The sequence below is a fragment of the Carlito syrichta genome, unplaced genomic scaffold, assembly GCF_000164805.1.
Source record: "Carlito syrichta isolate Samal-C Ts95f unplaced genomic scaffold, Tarsius_syrichta-2.0.1 Scaffold304364, whole genome shotgun sequence".
NCBI classification, from domain to species: domain Eukaryota; kingdom Metazoa; phylum Chordata; class Mammalia; order Primates; family Tarsiidae; genus Carlito; species Carlito syrichta.
Genome location: NW_007248460.1, coordinates 24,512 through 51,549, shown reverse-complemented (window position 1 = coordinate 51,549; position 27,038 = coordinate 24,512). Strand labels below are relative to the sequence as shown.

The 27,038-nt window shown below is 49.4% G+C and overlaps 1 protein-coding gene across 1 annotated transcript; it reads right to left on the bottom strand.

Moving 5' to 3' along the window:
• Nucleotides 1-550: 550 nt before the first annotated feature.
• CD99L2 (CD99 molecule like 2) lies at nucleotides 551-26,721 on the bottom strand (the record flags this gene model as incomplete). Its single annotated transcript, XM_008059794.1, has 8 exons — nucleotides 551-1,019; nucleotides 3,973-4,038; nucleotides 5,233-5,250; nucleotides 8,671-8,790; nucleotides 9,174-9,212; nucleotides 24,016-24,081; nucleotides 26,437-26,523; nucleotides 26,650-26,721. Coding segments are annotated over 8 exons (533 nt in total), but the record flags the coding sequence as incomplete, so codon positions are not given.
• Nucleotides 26,722-27,038: the final 317 nt, after the last annotated feature.

The window sequence follows — 27,038 nt, the reverse complement described above, 5'->3', positions numbered from 1 at the left end:
CTCCCCCCACTACATTTTTAAGCAAACAACAGGCATGCTCTGGGTTTGATGCTGGTTCTTGATGTCTGTAGCTCTTGCTGTCAAAATCAGAGCACATACAGGATGGAAGGTGAACACCCAGTATAAAACTCATTTCCGGTGCAGAACTGACTCTGCAAGACCTCAGCTGTCAAGGCCACACCCAGTCCCCTGTGGAGTCAGATGGGAATTAGGCCTGCAAGTCGCACCTTCCTGCAGATCCAGAAGATTCCTAAATACTCAGGGTAGCACTATCATGAGATGTACATTTGCACTGAAATAAGTAAGCAGCATCCTCTCGGACCGGCTCTCTGGAAGCAACGTCTAAAACCTGGGACCGGAAAGACAGACTGAAACGGAAATGCCGCCCTGGGTGCTGCATGCATGTGTGTGGTGCAACTCGGTGCTGACTGGTTCTCTCCTTGCAGGGGCTCCAAGTGAACTTAGGGCAAGGGGGTCCCCTACCCGAGGCTGCTTGAGGTCACTGCCAGGGACTGCCTATTGGCAGAAACATGACACAATGAGCCATGCCAGCGTGCAAGGGCATCACACTGCCCTTGGAAATTCTTGTCCCCTAAACATAAATGTTCTCCATCTTCATCACACCAGCATCCTCTCTCCCCCCACCCCCGTCACCGTCTCTATCTCCCCCTACCCCGTGCTCAGTGAGTTGGGAGACAGCTTTGGGGGACCGCTGGTCCAGGAGCTCCCAGGCTGGGGCTGGCTTTTTCGCCAGAGCCGGCTCTTGAATTCCAGCACCAGGTCCCAGGCACGGTGGGCCCCAAACTCAGGGACGCCCAGAGCTCATGGAAAATGCAGACCAACAAGGAGCCAATGACATCGAGAGAGCAGCACAACAGCTGTGGGTCCAAACGAAAACAGGAGCCGGTGACAAGCAGTGGCACCGCATGGGTGTTCCTGCGCTGAATGGAGCCATCAGATCTGGGCCGGCTCGGCCGGGGGCGGCTCTGCAGACTGTGTGTGCAGCGCTGAGTATTTCACTACGGAAAGAAGAGGCCGTCAGAAGGGACTCAGCTCTGCCCTGCATGGGAGGAGTAAACACACCGCCAACCCCCTCTGGGAACACAATCGGGTTCCTTGGGTCCCGTCCAGGAGCTGGGGAGCTCAGCCCATTCTGGGCAACCCTCCCTCCGGGGCCCATGCCCTGTACCCAGTCAGGACCGTCCTGGGCCTGGAAGCAGTTCTGTGTGGGTCAAGGGGGAGAGGAGGAGGAAGCTGGACAGGCCCTGGAAAGAGCTCAGCCTCCATGTCCCCATCTGGAAAGTGGGAATGCTCCTGGCAGGGTTGCTGGAAAAACTTTTATTTTTCCAAGTCAAGCTCTCACTGTGTCACCCGGGCAGGAGTGCAGTGGCATGAACATGGCTCACTGCAGCCTTGACCTCCTGGGCTCAGACCATCCTTCACCCTCAGCCTTCTGAGTAGCTGGTACTATAGGCACATGCCACCACACCCAGCTAACCTTTTTCATCTTTTGTCGAGATGGAGTCTCGCTATGTTGCCCAGGCTGGTCTCAAACTCCCGGCCTCAAGCAATCCTCCTACCTTGGCCTCCCAAAATGCTGGGCCTACAGGTATGAACCACTGTACCAGACCTCGGAAGGGTTATTTTAAATAAAGCACTCAGCATGGTACCTGGCCCACATAGATGCTTATCCAATAGCAACTAATGGTAGTAAAACTCATGGTAGTGAATACTGTGGAATCTGGTTTTTCACATTTGAATCCAGGGATTAGTGAATGAATTCATTTATTTATTTAGAGTCGGGGTCCCCATAGCCTCAACCTCCTGGGCTCAGGCAGCCCTCCTGCCTCAGCCTCCCAAGAAGCTGAGACTACAGGCATGTGCCATCAAGCCTGGCTAATTTTTAAAACAGTTTTGTATAGGCCGGGCTCGGTGGTTCAGCCTGTAATCCCAGCACTTTGGGAGGCTGAGGCAAGTGGATTGCCTGAGGCTGCGAGTTTGAGACCAGCCCGGGCACTTGGCGAGACCTCGTTTCTACAATAATTTTTTTTAAAAATTAGCTGGGCATGGTAGCACACACCTGTAGTTCTGGCTACTTGGAAGGCTGAGGCGGAAGGATCACTGGAGCCCAACAGGTCAATGCTGGAGTGGCCATGAACGTGCCACTGTACTCCAGCCTGGGCCACGGAGTGAGACTCAACTAAAAACAAACAACCAACCAACAACAATAAAAAGTTTTGTGTAGACACAAGGTCTCGCTATGTTGCCCGGGCTGGTCTCGAACTCTTGGGCTCAAGTGATCCTTCTACCTTGGCTTCCCAAAGTGCTGGGATGACAGGTGTGATCACCACACCAGGTCCAGGCCTATCTTAGTTCATGCAGCGCAGCACTGCCAAATAACTAGTGACTTGGGGCACTCGGCTCACCATTACACACCACGTGGGCCAAGCCCGTCCTGGTCTTGCAGGCCCTATCCCCACAACTGTTGCCCTGGGCATTCTAGCCTCCATGCCTGTGCTGGTCTGGCCTGAGCAAGCCTTTCCTGGCCTCCTCTGGCATTCCGGGGCCACAGGTCGTGTCTGCTTTGAGCAGCTGCCACTCCAGGCCATCGGCCTGACCTCATGCAGCCTCAGAAGAGGGAGGACGAGGGCAGAGCTTTTGATAATAGGGCCAGGGTATTAACCAAGCTCCCTCTTGCTGTTGGCAATTTCCAAATTAAAAGGTCACTGGTCGGCCAGGCGTGGAGGCTCACTTCTGTAATCCCAACATTTTGGAAGCCAAGACAGGAGGATCACTTAAGGACAGGCGTTCCAAGACCAGCTTGGGCAACATAGACCCCATCTGTACAAAAAATTTGTAAACAAAAAGCTTTTTTTTTTTTTTGAGTTGGAGTCTCACTCTGTAATTCCGGTTGCTCGAAAGGCTGAGGCAGAAGGGTCGCCGGAGCCCAGCAGGTCGAGGCTGCGGTGGCCGGGAGCGGCCACTGCACTCCAGTCTGGGCAACAGAGTAAGACTTCAACTCAAAAAAAAAAAAAAGAAAAAAACAATTAAAAAAATATTTATAAAGCCGGGCTCGGTGGATCAGCCTGTAATCCCAGCACTTCGGGAGGCTGAGGTGAGTGGATTGCCTGAGCCCGCGGGTTCGAGACCCGACTGGGCAACTTGGTGAGACCTCATCTCTACAATAAAATCAAAAAATTAGCTGGGTGTGGTAGCGCGCGCCTTAGTTCCAGCTACATGGAAGGCTGAGGCAGAAGGATCGCCGGAGCCCAGCAGGTCGAGGCTGCGGTGGCCGGGAGCGGCCGCTGCACTCCAGTCTGAGCGACAGAGTGAGACTCCAACTCAAAAAAAAAAAAAAAAAGCAGCCAGGCACAGTGGCTCACGCCTATAATTCTAGCACTTTGGGAGGGTGAGGCAGGAGAATCACTTGAGCCCTGGAATTCAAGACCAGCATGGGAAATATAGTGAGACTGTGCTTGTACACAAGATCCAAAAATTAGCTGGGTGTGGTGGCACATGTCTGTATTCCCTAGCTACTTGGGAGGCTGAGGAGGGCGGATCGCCTGAACCCAGGAGGTCGCAGCTGGGGTGAGCCATGATTTCACCACTGCACTCCAACCTGGGTGACAGAGTGAGACCTCGACTCAAAAAATAATAATGACAATACAAGGTTATAGGTCTGGATTAAAAGCTTCCTTGTGGCACTGTCCAGATTCATCCAGAATGCCTCTGTTTGTGCCAACGGGGCAGAGGTGGGCAGCAACAGTGCCAGGTATGGTACCAGTGGTCCTGGCCATCATCTCAGTGTCCCTGGTCTCATGACACCGGGAGGCGAGCTGCTCAGAGCAGCCTTTTGCTCTGGTTGGACATTCTAGAAGCAGACACCTGTGCTTCCCTGGCCCAGTTCTACTCAGTGCTGGGGCCACCGACTAGGGGACCTTCAGCAAGGGACAGTGACCAAGATGTCCTCACCTTGGGGCTCCTCGCACACAACAGCTTCCAAGTTCTCCCCCTTCACATAGTCTGCATTGAGACCCTCTGTAAGAGGCAAAGGACAGCGTTAGTGATGAACGCGGAGCCAAGGGTCCCCACTGCGACCAAGAACTCCTGGCCGAGCCCTCTGCCACAGGAGAAAAAGGCCGGCTCCCGCAGTGAACTCTGAGTCCTGGGCCACCGGAATAGCCAGATGAAGACTGTCTGTCTGGGAACACAGGAGTTCTCATCATCCTCACGTCCCATCCCCATAGGGCAGCGGGGGGTGCCAGAGGGCACGGGCTCACTTGTGGCCCAGGGGCCAGGGAGGCAGAGGAAGCCAAGTGCCGCAGGAAGGCCTGATGGATGCAGACAGGGAGGGGGCAGATGGCTGAGTGGGGCTCACCGTGGAGATGCCAGCAAAGCCCACTGCCAGCAGGTGGCCTTCCCGGCAACACCTGCCTGGAGGCCAGCTGGTTAACCGTGGCAGCAGGAATAACTGCTGTCCCCACCCAAGCTGCTCCGGTCCAGTCAGTCATCTGGGCCTTCTCCACACCTACTCCCAGCAGCGATCTGGGGCCCCAAGCACCCTCTTTTTGCCAGCAAGGGCCATCGTTCAAGAACCTGGAGTGACCCCACCCTGCTGCTGCCTGGGGCGGGCTAAGAGTCCATGCCTTGTCCCTGGATAGTCAGGGGTCTAGAAAGCTATGGTTCTACCCGGCCCACCAGGCACCAGCACGAGCCATGCCACCATCGCGGCCTGCAGGGTCACAGTCTGGAGGAGTTAGCCTGCCACCTGCCAGCCCTGGTGTCGGCTGGGCTCGAGGTAGAAGCCGACTGGGCCTGTGGGGAGTGCGGGCCTCGCTCTTTGGGAGGTGTGGCTGGCCCCACGCAGAGCAGGGCAGGTGACAGACCCAGTGGAAGCTGCCCAGGGAGTTCCCCGCTGGCAGGTGGGACAGGAAGTGCACCTGAGCGTCCAGATGCCTGTCCTGTGCCTGCCCCCCAGGCATGACCAACAGTGGGCACTTGAGTCCTTAGCCCAGTACCTCATCCCGCACACACCCGGCCTGGGGACAGAGGGTCTGGCAGGTGGCGTCAGGGAAAGCCAAAGATGGTTGCAGTCACAGACAAGTCAGTGAGTGCCTGCGGAGAGGAAGAATGGAGAGGAGAGAAAGTGGTGATGGGGGTGGGGCAGATGAGGAGGTGTCAAGGCCAAAGCCAAAGCGTAAGGAAAACAAGTAAGTCGGAGTCCATTGTTACCTTGACCTTCTGCCGCATCTGAAGGCAAGACACAAAACTTAGACCTGGAGTAAGACCTTGGCTCTCAGCAGCAGACCACGAGGGCTTTTCATGGGAGGCACTGGCTTGGGCACTGAGAGCAAAGGCGGGGGAGCCCAAGAGGCCCCCAAAGCATGGGCCCCTCTGGAGGCGGCAGACACTGAGCGCCCCTGAGGGCCACAGTGGTGGGTACAGGCCCTCCCGGCATCCACCGGCCATCTCCCTGGGGCGCCATCCCACAGTGGTGACAGGCTGACTCTGCGCTCCGGGTTTAGCTGTCCACCATTGTCCACGGGACTGCTCCCGATTCTAGTATGAGCAGGTGCTAGGGACACATCAGTGGGTGAATCACACCGAGCCCCTCAGAGAGTGATGGTGGAGGATAATCAGACACGGAAGCAGCTGGCTCCATCCAGCCCCAGAGGCAACAGCAGGGGGCGCTGGGAGACCCTGTGGAGGTCGGGAGGGCACAACTCCGAAGGGCTTGGAATGCCAAGCTCAGGGGCTGGGACCTTAGAGAGGTCCAGGCATTTTTAAACAGGTCCCTCTGGAGGAGGGTGAATTGTGGGGGAGGCTGGGACAGGCAAAAGGTTGATGGAAACTTCTAGATGGAAGATGAGAAGACCTTGGCCCTGGCCGGGAGGGGGCATGGCAGTGGTAACAGCGAGCCCTGTCTCAAGAGACCTAAGCAGATGGCACAAGTCCCAGGACTGGGGAATGCACTGATATGAGGTGGGGGGACAGAAGGACCCAGCAGGATGGCCAGCCTAGCTTGGGGAGACAGCCACATGGGAGGGGCTAGGAGGAGGCAGGCCGAAGGGGATGGCGGCGAAGTCCAAGATTCGCTGCGGGCGGGTGAGGCCCCACGGGCTGTCCTGCTTTGCTGCTGATCCAATTTGCAAAACGTCGCATCTGTTCCTCTCAGGGAACAAGTGTGAAAATCATGTACCTTCCTTTGTCCTTAGTGCCCGCACAGAGACAGCCAGATACAGTCACGTGCTTATTCTACTGATGCCTGGTTGGCCTGAAGCCAGTCTCTGGCCTTCTGTTTGGTCAGAGCAGGAAGAAAGCCAAGATGCCATTGATGGAGAAACTGAGGATCCAGCAGGGGAGGGCCCAGCCCAGCCACTCTGTCTGCTCGGCCCAAGCCTTCTTTCCCATCCATGCCCTTGCCCCAGTCAGACCTAGGTATAGCACTGGGCTTTCTACCGATAATCAGGGGCCCCAAGAGAGGCAACAGCTGGTGGGCTTTCAGTGTGCGACATCTGGGACACTGTCCTTACTCAGCCTGAAACAGTTTCCTTTTTAAATATTTAAAATTATTTTTATTTTCCAGAGACAGGGTCTCATTCTGTCACCCAGGCTGGAGTGCCGTGGCATGATCATAGCTCACTGTAGCCTCAAACTCCTTAATTATTCCATCTCCACCTCCCAAGTAGCTGGGATGACAGGCATGTGCCACCACACCTGGCTCACTTTTTGTTTTATATTTTGTAGAAATGAGGTCTCACTATGTTGCCCAGGCTGGTCTTGAACTCTTGGCCTCAGGTGATCCTCCCGCTTCTACCTCCTAAAGTGCTGATTTTAGAGGCGTGAGCCACTGTGCCCGGCCATCAGCATGTTTTTGAAAGACTCAAAGTCATCACTGGCCTATAAGCCACCCTGGCTAGCTTTGTAAAGGGCATATACTGGGGTGCCAAAACACGTACATATTTTAAGAGATGCTATGGATGTATTACTTTTGGGAGTTGACTTGAACTACCGTAGCAATGTATAGTATGACGCTCGCTCAAAAGATGGCGTTAATCAGATGAAGGCTGGTGTCACCAGGCGACAGGCCGGACAAAGAAAATTGCGGAAGCACAGTTGTTTTTCGAGGGGCGCAAGACCATTTGGAAGTGGCATTTGAAATGCAAGAACGTCGTGGAAGCACGACAATGGAGGCGTGAGCATGCAACAGAACCTCTAACACGTCTAGCAACCGCACGCACGCGTGAGGCGTTTGAGACGCATGATCCTATGTGTGACGTGCACACTGGAAGATCCAGGAGGCCTCGTACAGCAAGAAGTCAAATGTGGACTCGTATTCAATTATTAAAACTGTAATACTCTTCCTTTCTTAAAAGTGCATACATTTTTTGGCACCCTCTGTATCTGGCAATTGTGGACTGTGTGTCTCACTGTACGTAGAGCGTTGATGCTACAGTGTGACAAATGGTGCCCCCCCAAAAGATCTGTCTGCATTCTCATCCCTGGAACCTGTGAATGTGACCTTATTTGGGAACAGGGTCTTGGCGGATGTAATCGAGGATCTTGAGACACAGAACCTCTGCAAAGAGTGTGACCCTGCTGGCGTCTTGACTTCAGACTTCCAGCCTCTGGAACCGAGAGAGAATACATTTCTGGAGTTTGAAGTCACTCGGTTGGTGTTTCTTGGCGTCAGCAGTCTCAGGAAATACACACAGCTGTCCTGGACAAGAGTGCCCGTTTGACAAACCTTGCTGGTGAACCCTGCTCGTCCCAGGCTGTGGGCCGCTTTGTCTGAAGTGCTTCCAACTACTACGTTGCTACGAACCAAGCCCAGAATGGCAGTCCCTTTCCTTGCCTCCCAAATCACCTAGACGAGGAAGTGGCCAAAAATCAAGGCAAAACGTACCTGATGTTTCTAGCGAGGGTAGGGAAGCCTTGCAGGGGGTGTTCCTAAGCTTCCCAGCACCTGGTCCTCTGGCCCCCTTCACAGCACCCCCACAGGGCTGCCTGGCATGGGGCATCCATCGACTAACACAGGATTCCATTTGCAACTACTCAGTTTACCCACAGCTTCCAGACTCACGGCTAGAGCATAAGACGAAAGCGACCTATCTTTAAAACTCTCCCACAGCAAGGGGGCACACAACCACACTCCATTCTCCTTCCTACTTCTTTAGAATGACTCATGCGTCCGTGGTTTAAAACTCATGAGGGCAGCAGCAGGGATACGAGGCAGTGACTTCTCAGAATGTGAAGGGCCACGTTTTGCAGATCTCAGAGACCGCCACCTTCTGCTTCCAAGAAAACCAGCAGCATGGGAGGGGTCCTTCATGAGATCCCCGGCCATAGATGCAGCCCAGGGGCCCTCTCGTTCCACGGGAAGGAAACATCACAATGGTCCCTGAGCTCTGTTTGTACAGAATCAGCCTCTGGGAGCTGTGGCCCTTGGAAGGTCAAAGTCACTCGGCCCAGCCCCATCCACTCTTGCGGGCCGGTTTTCACTTCTGTTTGGCCGGGACCTGTCTCCGAGGATTTCCAAAACTGCAGCCTCCACCCGTGTCCCAGGAAGTCTGCTCGTGGGCTGGAGCTGGTCTCGGGCAGGCTGCCGGAGGGATGCGGACCCGTCCCGCCCCGCCCCTCCAAAGACCCAGGAGCGGTGGCTGCACTTACGCTGGATGCTGAAGCAGAACTTCTTCTGCTGGTAGGAGATATAGCTGGAGACGGCACCAATGAGGGCCATGGCCAGGGCGCTGGCCACCCCGGCTATGGTGCCCGTTTCTGCCACCATGCCTGTGCCAGGGAGAAGGAGGAGAAACGAAGAGAGGTGGGGTCAGAACCAGAGCAGTGCAGGGAGCGGCTGGGGAGGTTGCCTCTCCTGTGGCACCAGCCTAAGCCCCCTGGGACACCCACTGCCCCGGAGCCGGCGCCTCGGGCCTCGCCACTCAGACCTAAGGCACTGCGACGACAATGCAGTGCCCCTGGGATCTGCCGAGAGCTTCTCGTTTCCTCAGGGACTTCCCTGTTGAGAAGCTTGGAAGGCAGACAAGGAAATGGCACCCCCGGGCCCCCTCCTCGGAATCTTTAAATGGCTATGCCCCTCCGCGGCAGGCCTCCTGATTCTCCATGGGAAGCATTCAGGGGAAAGACAGGAGTCTCGAGACTCAGAAACTCACCAGACCCAGGGTCATCGTTGCTGCCATACCGGCCATCACCTGGAGAAGAGACAAAAGCTTAGTGTCTGCTGTGACTGGCGACCAGTCACCAGCTCAGGGTCGGCTGCAGAGGGGTGGATGGCAGTGCCGGCCCCAACCAGCGAGGCACCCGTGGGCTTCCATGTGACTCAAATGAGGCCTGCTATCTTATGCAGACTGCCGACACAGCCCAGGCATCAAGGAGGAACTTTGGAGATTACGATGGCAGCTCACTCCTTGTGTCCCAGGTCCTCAGGCGCAGGATTGTATTTTATCTCGTGCCCTCCAGTGGGACCCCCACCACACAGGGGAGGAACAGAGGTCGGGGGTAAGGGGCAGTGCTGGGAGAGGCTGGCTCACAATGGCACCACCAGGTGACCCTGTATATTCACTGTCCCAACGACAGTTGTTGTTGTTCTTGGAACATAAACAAAGACTCACAATCATCCCTCATCCACTGTTTTGAAACACAAAAGGCTTTGAAGTATCGGAGAGTTGGAGAGTCCATGAAAGCTGATGGGCTACTGAGGGCGGGGAGGGAGGGACTTGGCTGCAGCTACAAATGGGCAGTGGGAGGATCATTAGGGTGACGGACTGTTCTGAATCTCCACCAGGGTGATGGTCACATCAAGCTACACATGCACTAGAACCGTGTGAGCAAAACAGGTGTATATGCATGCGTACACTTTCCTCAACCTGACAAACAACAGGCACCGCTGCAGGTTGGCTTGAATTCATCTCTCGATTCTCAGAGTAAGTGCTTGTGGCAGGATCCTTTACAGAGAGAGAGACGATGCCCAGGGCCCTAGGCTCTTAGGGAAGACCGCCCTGGATACTTGAGGCAGTGGGCTCTGACATCTCCTGCACCGATCAGAATCTGGGGGATGTGGTCCGTGGGCTGTAAGAATGACACCATGTGGGCCATGCCTGAGTGGGGACAGGGGGATGGGAAATCCTGTACCTTCCTCTCAATTTTGCTATGGATCAAGAACTGCTCTGAAAAAACAAAGTCTCTTTTTGGCCGGGCATAGTGGCTCAGGCCTGTAATCCCAGTCCTTTCGGAGACCGAGGTGGGAGAATCACTTGAGCCCAGGAGTTTGAGACCAGCCTGGACAACATGGGTGACCTCATCTCTACAAAGAATTCAAAATTAAAAAAACAACAGGGCACGATGGCGTGTTCCTGTAGTCCCACAGTTACTTGAGAGGCTGAGGCGGAAGGATCGTCTGAGCCCAGGAGGTTGAGGCTACAGTGAGCTGTGATCGTGCCACTGCACTCCAGTCCAGGCAACATAGTGGGGCTCTGACTCCAAAATATTAATTAGTTAATTTAATTTAATTAATAAATAATAAAGAACTACCTGAAATCTTTTAAAAAGAGGAATACTCAGGCTGGGCACGGTGGCTCACACTTGTAATCCCAGCACTTTGGGAGGCAATAATGAGAAGATTGCCTGAGTCCATGGGGTGCAAGACCAGCATGGGCAACTTGGCGAGATCTCATCAAAAAAATTAGCCAGGCTTGATGGCGCATGCCTGTAGTTCCAGCTACTTGGAAGGCTGAGGCAGAAGAATCACCTGAGCCCAGCCGGTCGAGGCTGCAGTGGCTGTGAACATGCCACTGCACTGCAGCCTGGGTGACAGAGTGAGACTTCGACCCCCCCCCAAAAAAAAGACTACTCTAATGATCAAGATCCATATTCAGAGTTTTTATTGAATAAAAAAATGATTTAGGCAGAGTTCCATATGTTCTCATTCATAAGCGGACCTTGAATGATTATAATGCTATAAGAAAGCGACTGGCATTAGTGGGAAAATGTCAGGGGAGGGAGGGCAGAGACTGGCAGTTGAGAGAAACTGCTAGGAGAGGGAGGGGCATATCTCATCAACAAGGGTACCTGCATGATCAATGTTTATATACCTACCCCTGAATTGTACCTGACATCTTTATAATAAAAAAATTTTTAAAATGGTTTAGGATAGCATGATCTTTTTTTTTTTTTTTTTTTTTTAAGACAGCCAGGTGCGGTGGCTCATGCCTGCAATCCCAGCATTTTGGTAGGCTGAGGTGAGAGGATTGCTTGAGCCCAGGAGTTTGAGACTAGCCTGGGCAACATAGCAAGACCTCACCGCTATAAAAAAACAAAACATCAGCCCAGGTGTGATGGTGTGTGCTTGCAGTCCAGGCTACTCAGGAGGCTGAGGTGGAAGGATCACCTGAGGCCAAGAGGTCGAAGCTGTGGAGAGCCACGATCATGCCACTGTACTCCAGCCTGGGCGGCAGAGTGAGGACTCATCTCAAAAAAAAAGACACAGATATTTACAAATGTGTACTTTTGCACAGAAAAAAGTATTCCAAGCACATAGTCTCAAGCATTACTAGTGATTCTTTCTGGATGGTGAAACAAGTATTTTTCATATGCTTTTAAAATTTTTCGATAGGTAAGCCCCATGTAAACCTCTCCACCTCTCTTTCCCATAGCAAAGAGGTGATTTCACGGGTCACTGGCAGGTTCTCCCTTTATTAGGTCTGAATGCACGCGCGCGCGCGCGCACACACACACACACACACGTCAGCCTGGAGTCCCACAGGGCCACACCACGGAGAGGTCCCTCTCTGACAGCACAGCCTGGGCTCATTGTTACACTTGGTCACCAGCTAACAGCAGGAAGATTCAACGTGGAACCGCTAGGGGGAGATGTTCACACATTTAAGGACCGCTGGTAGTGTTTTAGACTTCTGGTAGACACAGCTAGAGCTTTGGGATATTTTTAAAACATATTTTCATGAACAACAACAACAAAAAAAAACCAGTGGCAGCAGAAGTACAAAATAAAAATAAGTTTTGAAAAATGAATAAAGAAAGGAAAATTGCTGCAAATGACCCATAGTTACCAAGTCAAACTGAACTGAAAAAACATCTGCCAAAACACAGCTGCCAAGGCCAGCCACTAGAGACAGCGCACCTCACTGTTCCAGAAAGTTTCCAAGGCCCTATCTCGCCCAGTCCCCACTGAAGGGATGAGGACGCCCACCCCTCTGGATACCATGATGGGTACCCTGTCAATCTGATACGGAGCCCTAGAAGCCCCACTGTCTTATGTCGAGCTCCCAAGATACCAGCAAGGAGGTCACCCAGGAGAAAGCCATGTTCACGCCGCGCTCCCGGGTGTGTGGTGGAGGGGTGGGGAAATCTAAGGGACTAAATGAGCACCTGAAACATCTGATTTCCTTCCATGTTATAAAAGCTGAAGAGAATATGGAAAGGGCTCCATAGAAGAGAGGAATCTTGAGGTCCCCACTGTCAGGACCTCTCTCTAATCACCCCCCAAAGGCCCGCCTCCCAATGTATCCCATTGGAGGTTAGAATTTCAATATATGAGTTTTTTGGAGGGGACACAGACATTCAGTCCATAACAGTAAGGGATTATGATGGCCCCCAGATACTTGAAGGCAATGACTGTAAATACAGAAAAAATGAGAAATGTTTTCTTCAAGACTCAGTAGGGAGAAACATTTCTGTGTGGGAAGATGAAAACGTTCTAGAAATGGATGGTGGTGGTGACTGCAAAACACCGTATATGTACTTAAAAATGGCTCAGCGGGTCAATTTTGTTACGTATATTTCACCACAATTCAAAAAATGGGAAGATTCCACCTGGGCAACAAAGCAAGACCTCATCTCTACCAAAAACAAAACAAATCAAAAAAAATTAGGCAGGTGTGGTGGTACATACTTCTAGTACCAGCTACTTGGGAAGCTGAAGTAGCAGGATCGCCTAAGCCCAGGAGGTCAAGGCTACAGTAACCCATGATCATGCTATTGCACTCCAGCCTGGGTGACAAAGTGAGACCCTGACTCCAAAAAAAAAAAGTAAGACTCAATAGGCAGCCTGGAGGGCTTGGAAGATGCTGGAAGGCAGGAGGTCACAAGTGGAGAGTGAGCAGAGACCTGGGCACAGTTTCCATGCAGGTTATTACAAGAGAAACCAAAACATGGCAGTTCAGAGACAGGAAGCAGCCACTGGCCCTGGGCCCCTCAGGTGGGTGTGCACAAGAAGTGGCCTGTGAAACACCCAGTGAGGAAGACGAGGCTACAGGCTCCTTCTGGGGAGAACTAGCATAGAGGTTACAGTCGCCATCTGTCCCTAGTCAGTGATAGCGCCCTCAGCCCTGCAAACTACAGGTGAAAGTGGCCATGCCTCACCCTGGGGCCATCTCCAGGTGTGTGTGACCCAGACACAAAACAGAATGTTCCTACCTCCTCAGAAGGAGGGGTTTTGATTCTTGCCTCTGTTTTTAAGAACGACACGCTTTTGGCCTTTGAAATTTGCCCTCTAGGGGTTAAAAAGTGTTCCGTTTGACTTCTAACATTTTCAAAATAAATTTTTTGGCTCTCATTGAGAAAAATTAGGCAGTGTGTGGCCCTGTGAGCCCACTGGAGTTATGGCCAGCAGTGTCGACCCAAGTGCGTCCAGCATGTGGGCGAGGTGGCAAGCCAGAGAAAAGAGCCCGTGCAGGGAACCCCTGCATGGTTTGACCTTGAAGGAGACCCATCTCTTCATGGTGTTCCCTGTGCTGCACGGAGGGTGTGTACTTGGAGCAGAAGAAAGCACCACCACCCGTTCCTACCACCCACGGCTCCACGCAGTGCCACTTGATAGGGCTGGTCACCAAAGCCCAAGCTTTGAGCAAACGCAGAGGGCTTCAGGAGAGGTCGAGAGGGAACGAGGGAGAGGGGAATACACCCAGCCCGAGCTCGAGCCGAGAGGTAAATACTGCCCCAGAGTGGCTCTTGCGGGGCACAAGAGAAGTGCTGTCATCCCCACGCGGTTCCTCGTGTCATTTCTCAAGAGTTTTCTGGCCAACATGGCTGCCCACTCAAAGTGCTTCTCCAACTGAGAACAGATGCAAGAAGCCAGGGAAGATCAGGGCCGCCTCTGCTAGGTGACCGGCAAGAAAAGTACTCCAGCATCCTGTGTGTTCCAGGTAGTTAAGAGGACACAGCCTGGGGCCACAGGGAAGCTTCCTGTTTTTCCCCCTCTTCCCTCTCCCTTCTCAAATGAGTTGCCCAGAGCTCACCTGGGGAAAAGCGGGGCTTAGAGATCAGACACAGAGCTGCCTACTGGTGAGAGGGCATATGCCCAGCAGCTACGTTGCGGGGCCCTGGGCTTCCTCACCCCCTTTGGGGTTCGGGAGAAAGCATGTCATGCCACGGTCCCCTCACTAATGTGGCCCAAAGGATCATCAGGTATTAGGTCCACGGTCTTCCTCATTTCAAGCAAACTTTCACCAGGGTGTCAGGGCTGCACAGGAAGTTGCATCTAGCAGGAGCAAAAAAGGGTAATGGCGACCCGCTGTGGTCCGGAAGGATAGATGCTCATCCTGTACCAGTGGGGTGACAGAGCCCAGAGGGAGGAGACGAAAGTTGTGTCACAGGGCCACAATGCGGTAAGGGGCCTCCCAAGGGCTCCCAAGAGGGGGGGATCTCGAGGGATGAGTAGCTTGGCACCTGCTGGAGGATGGGTGGGAATTCACACGGTGGAAAGCAGGCGGTGTAGACAGAGGACCGCCGTGTGCAGGCCCCAGCGTGTGTGCACCTACCGGTCTTTTTGCATGTTTGGAGGTGACAGAAACCTGGTGATCTAGGGCGAAAAGACCATGTTAGCTCGTAGGCAGTGGGGAACTTCAAAGACGCTTTGGTTGTTCTTGTTACTGCTTCTTTAATTTTTGTGGCCAACATCTAATTAAGAAAAATTTCAAACATAAAAAAATTTAACTCTGCGCAGTAGGCCAGGCGCGGTGGCTCAAGTCTGTAATCCCAGCAGTTTGGGAGGCCAAGGCGAGTGGATTTCCTGAGCCTGCAGGTTCGAGACCAGCCCGGGCAACTTGGCGAGACCTCGTCTCTACAATAAATCAAAAAATTAGCCAGGCATGGTAGCACGTGCCTGTAGTCCCGGCTCCTTGGAAGGATCGCCAGAGCCCAGCAGGTTGACGTGGGGACAGCCATGAGTGTGCCACTGCACTCCAGCCTGGGCGACAAAGTGAGACGCCAACTCAAAAAAAACAAACAAAAAAAAACAAACAACAACAACAACAACAAACTCTGCACGGTTAATGCTATTTCCCACCACCTGGATTTGTAATTAACATCTGGCATCATTTGCTTGATCAGATTTCTGCCATATTTCTCTCGATGATCTTTTGGTGATGCCTTTCAAAGTTATAGATGTCAGTACACTCCAACCTGCTAATACCTGGTTGCACATTTGCTCATGCTTCCTTTTTTAAGGTCAAGTTCATATACAGTGAAACACATAAATCTCCCATGTACCAGTGGACAGGTTTTGACAGATGTACACAACTATGAAACACAATTGAGATACAGGACAAAGTCCCCTCCCACCCCTGCCCAGTCAACCCTATCTACACTCTAACCCCGGCAGCCATCGACCTATTTCATTTGTATCATTACAGGTTCATTTTTCTGGTAGTTGAACTTCAAGATTGGACTCATATGATATATACTCTTTTTTCCATCGGCTTTTTTTACTCAGCATAATGGTTCGGACATTTTCCTACGCTGTTATGTGTGTAACACATTCCACTGTATGAAGATACTACGAATGTGACAGTTTGTCTATCCATTGTCCTATCAATATGTGGGGGTTTCCAGTTTTATTCCTTTTTATTTACTTATTTATTTATTTCAATTTGCAGTCACTCCGTCGCCCAGGCTGGAGTGCAGTGGCACACTCACGGCTAGCCCAGGGTCGACTTGCTGGGTTCAGGCAATCCTTCCGCCTCAGCCTTCCAAGGAGCCAGAACTACAGGTGTGCACTACCATGCCCCGCTAATTTTTGATTTAGTGGAGAGACGAGGTCTCATCAAGTTGCCCAGGCTGGTCTCGGGCTCGCGCGCTCAGGCAATCCACTTGCCTCGGCCTCCCAAAGTGCTGGAAGTATAGGCTGAGCCACCGAGCCTGGCTCCAGGTTTTATTTCTGCTTTTTATTTTGCTATTATAAATCAAGCTGCTATGAGCATTCTCTTATAAGTCTTTTTTAGGGAACATATTTCTCACTTCTCTTGAATAGGGAATGAAATTGCTGGCTCACTAGATAGAGGTCTATGTTCAGCCTTATAGGAAACTTTACATCCCAACCAACAAGGCTTGAGTTTCAGTCATTCTCCATCCTCATCATTTGATACTGTCAGTCCTTTTGATTTTAGCTACTCTGGCCGGATGCAGTGGCTCATGCCTATAATCCCAGCACTTTGGGAGGTTGAGGCAGGGAGGACTGCTTGAGCCTAGGAGTTTGAGACCAGGCAGGGCAATGTAGTGAGATCTCATCTCTAACAACAACAAAAAAATTAGCCAGCCATGATGGCACCCACCTGTAGTCCCAAGTACTTGGGAGGCTGAGGTAGCTGTAAGGCTCGCCTGAGCCTAGGAGGTCAAGGCTTTGGTGAGCTGTGATCATGCCACTGCACTCTAGCCTGGGTGACAGAGTGAGACCCTGACTATAAATAAAATAAGATAAAATAACAAACAAATTTAGCTATTCTGACAGTGTGTTGTGGCATCTCATTGTGGTTTTAATCTGCATTTTCTCAAAGAATAATGATTTTTAACATCATGTAAGTTACTTTGTGAAGTATTTGCGTAAGTCCTACGCTCTTTGCTTTGACCAGGCTGTTTGTCTTTTCATAATTCCACAGCCGTTTTCAACAGAGGAGCGAAGGCATCAGATTCATGTTCTCGATGGTTCTCTCTAGCAGCTGCATGAAGGAAAAGCTGGAGCAAGGAGACCAGTGGAGAGGTTAAGGCTACCACGTTGACCCTGACCCTAACCACCCTCAACCTCTTACCTGGTCATCCCCAGGGGAGGTGATGAAAGCCTAGGTTTGAGGGGAGGTAAAGAGAAAGAATATTCCAGATGCAAATGAGAACAGGGGAGAGGCCCTGTGACATGAGATAGTGAGGAGATCAGCAAATCCTCTCCTCAAAAAACAACTACAAACCTGGACAAAATGTCAAACACAGCCGTTTCAGAAAACTCACTTTGTTCTAGTGAGAGAACAGTTTGAGTCTGTGACATTTGTGCCCATGGCTACTCTCAAGTCCCCTTCCCCCAGGTCAGGCAGAGCATTCAACCCAGCCAAAACCAGAAACTGTTGCAGCTGCCAAAGGAGACTTATTTGACCCGAGGCACCGTCAGTTAACCCGGGGATCTTGGTGGCTAGGTAAGTGACCAGGTAAGCCAGCAGGTAAGCCAGCAGGCGCCAGTCAACGAGCTAGGGAATTAACAGTGAGGTGAGACAACCACTGAAAGCCTGGTCAACTCTATATCGCCCTGGTTGCCCTGAAGCTAAACACATGCCCAGCAGACAGTCTGGTATTGTCGGAAGGACAAGCATAGAGATCAAGAGAGCAGAATGAGTGTCCAGAAATAAAATCTTACATTTATGGTCAATTAGTTTTCCACAAAAGAACCAAGACAATTCAATGAGGGACAGGATAGTTTTGTCAACAAATGGCGCCAGGACAACTGAATATTCATAGTAAAAGAATAAAGTTGGGAAATATACCTGAAGGAACTTAATTCATGCTACAAAAAAGATACCCACACACGTTTATTGCAGCAGTATTTACAATAGCAAAAACATGGAGCCAACCATGCTGTCCAGCAAAACTAGACTGGATTTTTTAAAATGTGGTACATATACATGATAGAATATTACGCAGACATAAAGAAGAACAGAATTATGGACTCTGCAGTAACTTGGATAGATTTAGAGTCGATCATACTCAGTGATCTCTCACAGAAACAAAGAGCAGAGTACCATATGTTCTCACTCATGAGCGGACCCTGAAATTTTACCATAATGCCGTAAAAAAGGGATTGGCAGTAGCCAGAAATTGCCAGGGGCAGGGGTCGCATAATATTAATAAGGGTACCTGATCTCAAACCAAAGTGGGAACCAAAGGAGGCCCAAACTGTACAATGACCACTTATATACCTGATCCTGAATTGTACCCCACATCTTTAAAATAAAATAAATTTAGGTCATTGCAGCCATTGCCTTGCTGAGCTATGGTGTGGCCATGTGCTCTTTGAACTATGGTCAGGCCATGGTTTCTTTTTTTTCTTTTCTTTTTTTTTTTTTTTGAGTTGGAGTCTCACTCTGTCGCCCAGACTGGAGTGCAGTGGCCGCTCCCGGCCACCAAAGCCTCGACCCGCTGGGCTCTGGCAATCCTTCCGCCTCAGCCTTCCGAGTAGCTGAAATTACGGGCACGCACTACCACGCCCGGCTGATTTTTTGATTTATTGTAGAGGTGAGGTCTCGCCAACTTGCCCAGGCGGGTCTCGAACCCGCAGGCTCAGGCAATCCACTCACCTCAGCCTCCCAAAGGCGCGGGATGACAGGCTGAGCCACCGAGCCCAGCAGGCCATGGTTTCTTAAGCTTTGGCTCCCTCCCCTACCTTGGGGAGGTGAATCTCCTCTTTCTTGCTTTAATTTATGTTCTAAACAAACTATGTTTTCTAATCTAAATAAATAAATAAATTTTTTAAAAAAAGAATAAAGTTGGACCCCTACCTCATACCATATATAAATTAACTGAAAACAGAGCAAAGACTTAAATGTAAGCACCAAAACTATAAAACTCTTAGAAGACACAGGCCAACAAGTCCTCAAGCTCTCAGGAGTTCTTAAACATCAAAGCATGATCCAGAAAAGAAAAAATTGATAAGCTGAACTTAATGAAAAATAAATCTGCTCTACAAACAACACTACAAAGAAAAGGAAAAGTCCAGCCACAGATGGGGAGAGAATACTTGCAAAGTCATATACTTGATAAAGGACTTGTATCCTGATGATATACAGAACTCATAAAAGTCAACCATAAGAGCACCATCCCAACTTGAAAATGGGAGAAACGTCTGAAGAGACTTCACCCACAGGAATATAAAACAGGAAAATAAAAAGGCACTCAAGATCATTCCTCAGTAGGGAAGTACAAATGAAAATAACAAGATACCACACATACCTGTTAGAATGTCCCAAATCCCAAAAGCTGACAAAACCAATTGTTGCTCATGAGAATGACAAGCTGTCTGATAAAGTTAAACACAGACTTGGCATACGACCCAGCAGTTATACACCTAGGTATTTACCGAAGTGAAGTGAAAATGTATGTCTACATCGAAACCTGCGTGTAATGTTCCAAAATGTTTATAGTACCTTTATTCATGCATATATATTTTAACAGAGACAGGGTCTTAACTATGTTGACCGGACTGGTCTTAAACTCCTGCCCTCAAGGGATATTCATTGTGTCCATCCTGGGCAACATAGCCAGGCCTCGTCTCTATAATAAATCAAAAAATTAGCCGGACATGGTGGCGCACACCTGTGATTCCAACGTGGAAGGCTGAAGCTGAAGGATTGCCTGAGCCGAGTAGGATGAAGCTGTGGTAGTTATGAGTGTGCCACTGCATGCCAGCCTGGACAACAGAGTGAATTTCTGACTCAAAAAAAAAGGTGGGGGGATCCTCCCATCTTGGCCTCCGAAAGTGCTGGGATTACAGGCATGAGCCACCAGTCTACCTTTATTCATATTCACCCCAAACTGGAAGCAAGCAACATGTCCGACAGCAGGTAAATGGGTAAACAAACAGTGGTACATCCATAAAATGGAGTATTATTCAGTGCTAAAAAGAAACAAAATGATCAAGCTATGAAAAAACATGGAAAGACTTTAAATGTATATTGCTGCCAGGTGTGGTGGCTCACACCTGTAATCCCAGCACTTTGGAAGGCAGAGATGAGAGGATTGCCTGAGCCCAGGGGTTCGAGACCAACCTGGGCAACTTAACGAGGCCTCATCTCTACAATAAATCAAAAACTTAGCTGGGCATGGTGGCATGCGCCTGTGGTTCTAGCTACTTGGAAGGCTGAGGTGGAAGGATAGCCTAAGCCCAGCGGGTCAGGGCTGTGGTGGCTGTGAGCGTGCCACTGCACTCCAGCCTGGGTGATGGAGTGAGACACTTAAATAAATAAATGAATGGATGAAACTAAGTGAAAGAAGCCAGTGTGAAAGGGCTATACGCTGTATGACTCCAGTTACATGGCATTCTGGGTAAGGCAAAACTGTAGGGAAGGTAAGTAGAGCAGTCGCTGCACTAATAGAAAAGAGATTCAGGGTGAGGGGGGAGGGAATGACTGCCTCCTGAGGGGACGGACAGAAGACCTTACGTGGCGAAGGTACTTTGGGAAGTGAACACATGACTCCGTGCACCTGTCAAAACCCAAAGAACTGTGTGTCACAGAGAGTGAACTTCAATATCTGCAAGCAAAAGAACACAACACAACATCACCTAGGCAAGTGGGGGAATCCCAGGATGCAATGCAGACTGACCAAATGCATCTGGCTGCATCTACAAATATGGGGCATCACTGTCCTGAACGGATGAGGGGGGAAAGGAACCGCCCTGAGTAACCTTGGAAAACAGTATTTGGACTGGAAACTGTAAGGCACAGACAAAAGAAAATGAACATAAATGCTGGCCTCCACTTGGGTCAACTTGTTTCTCGCGGGGGTGTAGGTTCACGCTTCTGATACTGAATTAAGTAGGAAAGGAAACAGGTAACAGATGGCAAGAGACAGATTTCTCACTGTCAGAGAGGAAAGATAGAAGAAAGGAAGGAAGGAAGACCAGAAGGCTCCTTTTGACACTGGATTGCAGCTCGAGACACAAGTATGAAGTCATGTTTAGGTTCGTGTACCTAGTGATGGTTAAATACCGAAATAATTATAGATACATGTGTATATATGACACTATATATTGAACATCTGTATCCCTTCCCCCGAGTTCATGTGTTGAAATCCTAACTTCCAATGTGATGGTATTAGGAAGTTTGGTCTTTGGGAGGTCATTAGGTCATGAGGGTAGAACTCTCATGATAGAACTGGGATCCTTATAAGAAGAGACACTCAGTCCGAGTGCAGTGGCTCACACCTGCAATCCCAGCTCTTTGAGCGTCCGAGGTGGGAAGATCACTTGGGCCCAGGAGTCCAAGACCAGCGTAGACAACACAGCAAAACCTAGGCTCTTCAAAAAAAATTTTTAAAATTATCTGGCTGTGTTGGCACATAACATAGTCCCAGCTACTTGAGAGGCTGAGGCAGGAGGATCGCCTAAGCCCAGGAGGTTGAGGTTGCAGTGAATCATGATCATGCTACTGTACTTGAGCCTGGATGACAGAGCGAGACCCTGACCAAAAAAAAAAAAAAAAAGAGCTAGGGAAAGGAAGAGGTCATTGGCAGAAATGTGGGCTGATTAGTTTAGCCTGGACAAATTGGAGGAGAAAGGCTTACAAGTCACCCCGTTAGAGAAACAGTAGGACCTGCTAACAAAACTCTGCCACTGTCACCTACAGACACAATACGGAGCTCCTACAACGTCAGCAAAAGAAATGCTTTCTTGAGGAAAAAAATCCATAACTGATAACATTATTTCGAAACCATACAAGCATGGCTGAATCTCTGAGACCCAAGGCTGGAAAATGCATTAATTAGGATTCTCTTTACACCGAAGATCACAGCGTATTCGAAATGCGGTGTTAATACACCCATGGCATTAACATATTTTTGTGTAAAGGACATGTCTGAAAAGCCCATTGTGTGCTTATCACAACCACATTTCGGTCTCACACTTGTCGTTTTTTGCCGGGACCTCCTTGATCTTCTTTTCCTGACACCTATCATGACAGAAGGTATCACTTAAACCAACAATTGATTATTCTTTACAAGAGAAGTTCAAATATGAGCCTAATTAAAGACTTTCCTAACGCTTCTTTCCCGCTAAAACATGTACTTTTAATAAGGAAAAGCCCCTGCCAAGTCACTCAGACTTTTATTCATGTGCGTGCTTACACACGAGCCATGGCCTCCTCTCGCCATCTGGAAATATCATTTATCACCTAGGAGTAATTGGCTCATTTGCTGGGTTTGCCCTTTAAATGTTCCATGTTCTCCTGACACCTGTGAATTTCATTTAGAAGCTTTTAGGGCTTTTTGCTAGAGATGACACCGTCTAGGAAGGTGTTTTGAAGGATAAATTTGACTAGGGTATTCCTTAATCAAAAGACAAAACTGTTCCCCTAGGAAAGACACACTGTTTTTATGAGAAAGGAGTAAATGCTAGTACCATAGCCAAGACTGTGGGAAGGGGACTGGGGCTACGGCCAGATACACCCATAACTTGTCACACTTATAACTTGGCAAAACAGCAACCTTCCACCATAACAACTGGTTTTCGCAGCAGGTTACAACCAGAGTGACAACCATCACAACTTACCATCGTAACCTGTCGCTCTCACAACAGGTCACAACCACAAATTACAATCACAGCAGGTTACAACACTAACTTGTTTTGCCACATCACCAAGTCTGGCTAATAGTCCCTCTAGATCTGGATGTATACTATGATAAAAGGGTTAAATCTTTGGTCGTTTGGAGGGAACTAAAGGTATCTGGCCTTGGGGAAGGCATGACTATTCAGGGGTATGTGACGGAGTTTCTTTGTGGTGATGATCCTTACTCAAATCGACAGATGGGATGACATTATATAGACACACCCACGCCCACCCACCCACATGCATCTAAGTGTAGGTGAAATCTGATGACATCTCAACAATCTCTGTGGTCTACGGCCAAACCATCCCGGAAGCCCCCGAAACAAGGTCTATACTTGACTTAACGGTATTTTGCCAAAGTCAAGTTCCTGGGTTCGACAATGGACTATGGTTATCTTAGACTTCAGCGTCAGGGAAAGCTGGGTGAAGAGTATACAGGAACTCTCCTGAACTGTTTTTTACAACTTCTTGTGAGCACCATTTCAAAAGAAAATGGTATTTGAAACGAGATCTGACTTGTTAGGGGTCTCTTAAAAAGGCTTGTCAAGAGAAGTTTTGCTTTCCCCATCCCAAGAGGTATACTTGCAATGTCTGTCCCCTCCAAGTTTCATGTGGAAGTGTGCTCCCCAGTGTCGGAGGTGGGACTTAGTGGGAGGGCTAAGGGTCACGGGGGCAGATCCCTCATGAATGGCTTGGTGCCCTTCTTGATTCTCATGGTCACGAGTGAGCCCTAACTCTAGTTGTTAGCATCAGAACTGATCGTTAAAAAGAACCTGGTATGCCTCTTCCGTCTCTTGCTTTTCACTCTCACCACGGTATGCCTGCTCCTCCTCCTTCTTCTACGATGAGTAGAAGCTTCCTGAGGCCTCACCAGAAGCAGATGTTGGCACAGTGCTTCTTGTACAGTCGGCAGAACTATGCGCCAAATAAACTTATTTTCTTTCTTTTACTTTATTTTATTTTATAGATCTGGGGTACAACTCAGGATTAGGTACACAAGTGGACCTATTTTCTTTCTAGCTATTTTATACAACACAAAATAAGCTGACGCAGCAAGTGAGACAGGTTCCCGGGGTCGAAAGGGCTGTTCTCAGTGCCCCTGGCCCTTGGTTACTATCCTTGGTGCTACCTCGGCAAAAAGGCTTCTGCTGGCATAGAAGCAGTCACCCAAACGGTACCTTGGCTTAAGGAACATCAGGGGAATGTGTGGCTTTTCCAAGTTGGCTTAAAAACCCACCCGCCCCTTTGAGCTACACGTCATTCCAAATGAACCCCAACTTGCAAGCAGGGATGTCTGGGAACTACCTCTCGTTTCCTAGAGGCTCAAAAATTAATCTGGTTGCTGCAGAATCCCCTTTTTAACCAGGATAAGGTACGTCTTTAGACAAACCAATGCTCTTACCTTTACCCTTGTCAGGTTTGTAGTCGCCACCCTCCAATAAGTCTTCAAGATCCTTGTCTGAAAAACCTAGGGGAAAGAAAATACACATTTCAATGACACGAAACAAATTTCAGCCGCAAGAAACATATGTTAATGCTCCCCAACATTCACAGAAAACGATCGCCAGTTCCACTTGAGACCGACCATCCTTGATGAAATGGTAAGAGGGCCTTCGGGTGCTCCTCCCACTGGTGTACAAGCCCTACAGAAAGATCCATCACTCTGAGCGTGAGAGGACCCATGAACAGGACGGCTACCACTCCTGCAACTAAGTTATATTACAGGCCAAAGGTCATGGGATTTTGCAGATGTAATTAAGAAACCAAATCAGTCTGGGCAAACCATGAATGGGCAAAAGACCCATTTCGACAAGAAAGCCCCATGGAACCAAGTGTGGAGAGTTCTCTGATGTGGTTTCATATTCCCCATTACACTTAACCCGTAAGAAACAAATCAGTCTGACTTTGCATTAATCAAAAGGGAGACTATCGTTTTTAAAAGCAGGTTTAAACAGGAGAGGCAACAGAGTGAGAGTCTCTCTCTCTCTCTCTCTCTCTCTCTCTCTCTCTCTCTCTCTCGCCGGTCTTGAAGAAGCAAGCAGCCATCATTTCTACAGCCGCAAGGAAATGTACTCTGTCAACAGCCACATGAGTTTGAAAGATGACCCAACCTCAGACGAGACCCTAGCTCCGGCCAACACCTTGACTGCAAGTGTATAAGACCCTGAGCAGAAAACCAAAGGAAATTGTGAGCTAACAAAATTGCCGTAGCTTGCTGAGTTTCTGATAACTTGTTATGCAGCAACAGAAAACTAATATGAGGAAGCAGAAAAATAATTAATTTCATTATAGCTCAACTATTGAGTACACAGCTCTTAATATTCTGTGTGATGAAGCATTTCTGTTGCACTCTAAAGAACTATAGCTGACTCACAAAAGCACTGTGTGACTGTTCCAGTTCTAAGTTGAATTAGCCACTTTGGTTCATGAAGACCACTTTTACTAGACAGAATGAATGATGGATAAACTATGGTTTGGCCAACTTGAATATCTGGCAGAACTTCCCTCGTAAATGAACAAAATAAGCTCGTCAATTCAATAAAACCCACTGATGGCATATGTTGCCAATAAGATTTCAAGTAAAAATTAGAATTCTGAAAAGCCAGTATCTACCACTGTGCGTTTAATGGCTTCCAATGCTTAAAGATTTGTTCAAATGAGATGGGTGGTTACCATAGAACCAACATTAACAGCCCAATCACACTAAGACAGCAGGGTTTGCAGCAGAGAAAGAGCTTAATGATCACAGGGCACTAAGTGAGGGGCTGGGGGGAGACTTCCAATCCAACTCCCCATGGAGTTCTGGACTGGCGTTTTTAAGGGGATCGTGAAGGGTGAGGAACTGGAAAATTGAGGTTGTTTACTAGATGGGGTAAGTGGAGACCAGCCAATGTCAGGAGGGTCCTCCGGATCAACTGATGTCAGTAGCTTCACTGGCACGTAGGAACTGGAAGAATATGTAAATACTTGAAAGGATAATGGAAAACTTAACATTTCACAATGCTCAAATTGTGCTCTATAAAGCAGTTAAGGGGAACTATACTCTTGTAACAGGGTCTACGAGATTCTAGGACAGGTAGGCACCAAGTAACTGTAGGAGGCAGGTCAGAGTTCTGACCTACGCTGACCTGGTGACTGATGTGGAATGTGCTACAAACTGGGTTTTAGTTTCTTCTACTCCTTTCTTCCCTAATTTTATAAAGTTTGTGGGGACGGTTTCATGGGAATGATACTAAATGTGGTTTTTGATTGTGCCCAGTGAAATGTGGCATTACTTGGATATTTTCACTGACCAACACGCAATGTTACAAACCCAGGAATGGGGGAAAGACCCATGTGAACAAGAGAGTCCCAGGGAACCAAGTGTGGAGAGTTCTCCGATGTAGTTTCGCATTCCACGCTGCACTTAACCTGTACGAAACAACCACTGGTCGAGTTCCGGGGTCCTATCAAAGAACAATGTCCACAATAATCTGAAAAGTCTATTAAAATATCCCTCTGCTTCCCCACCACACATCAATGTGAGGCTGGATTTTCTTCACATACTTCAACCAAAACGACAAGTCACAACTGAATCGAGAAGTGGATACGACAAGCAATATTGACAGATGTGACTCCCATAAACAAAAGCTCCTGAGATCTTGATTTGGGGAGTCCTGAGACCGAAAGAGTCTCAGAACCACTGCTTGAAGGTTCTCCTGTGGCTTGAGGTGCCCCCAGCTCTGGCAGGCCCAGAGCGGCCATGTCGCTGATGTCATGAGTGAGCTGGAACCCGACCAAGAGCTACAGAGCTGGTCAGTGGTTTCAACCAGCTGGGACTTACCTCCTCCTCCTCCTGCATTCGGTTTCCCACGGCCACCATCTCGGTCATTGCGATCATCTAAGGCATCAGCCAAGTCAAAATCTCTTCCTTCAGGGAGTCCCAAAACAAAATCAATAGTCCGTAAGTTAATCTCTAGATACCTCATTTGGATACCGGCCCAAAGGGAGCCCCATGGATTCTCCCTTAGTTGCCCCCTCACAGTGGCTACCTTACCCAATGGATTCACTGGCGCCCTGGTGGCTCCTGGCCTCTTGGTTGTGGTGGTGGCTATGTGGTCCCATCTCTCTAAAAGGGCAAGGGAGGAGAGCAAAGAGAGCACATTGAGGGACAAAATGTGACATCCACTCATGACTCAGGGAAGTACTCTCATGAATAGCGTACTCTTGTCTTGGTCCTTGAAGCCTCTCTATGACCGCCGAAGAATCATTTTGAGGTGGATGGCAAAGTTTTTAAAAGGTGGGTTCTCACTTTTTTTTTAGGGGATGGAAATTGTGAAGCAAACAGAGTCCCACATGTGACCAGGTAAAGCTGGGACTTGAGTCCAGATCTGCAGGAGATGACTACATGGACCAGAAACTTCCACAGCTTAAGCATGACCCTTG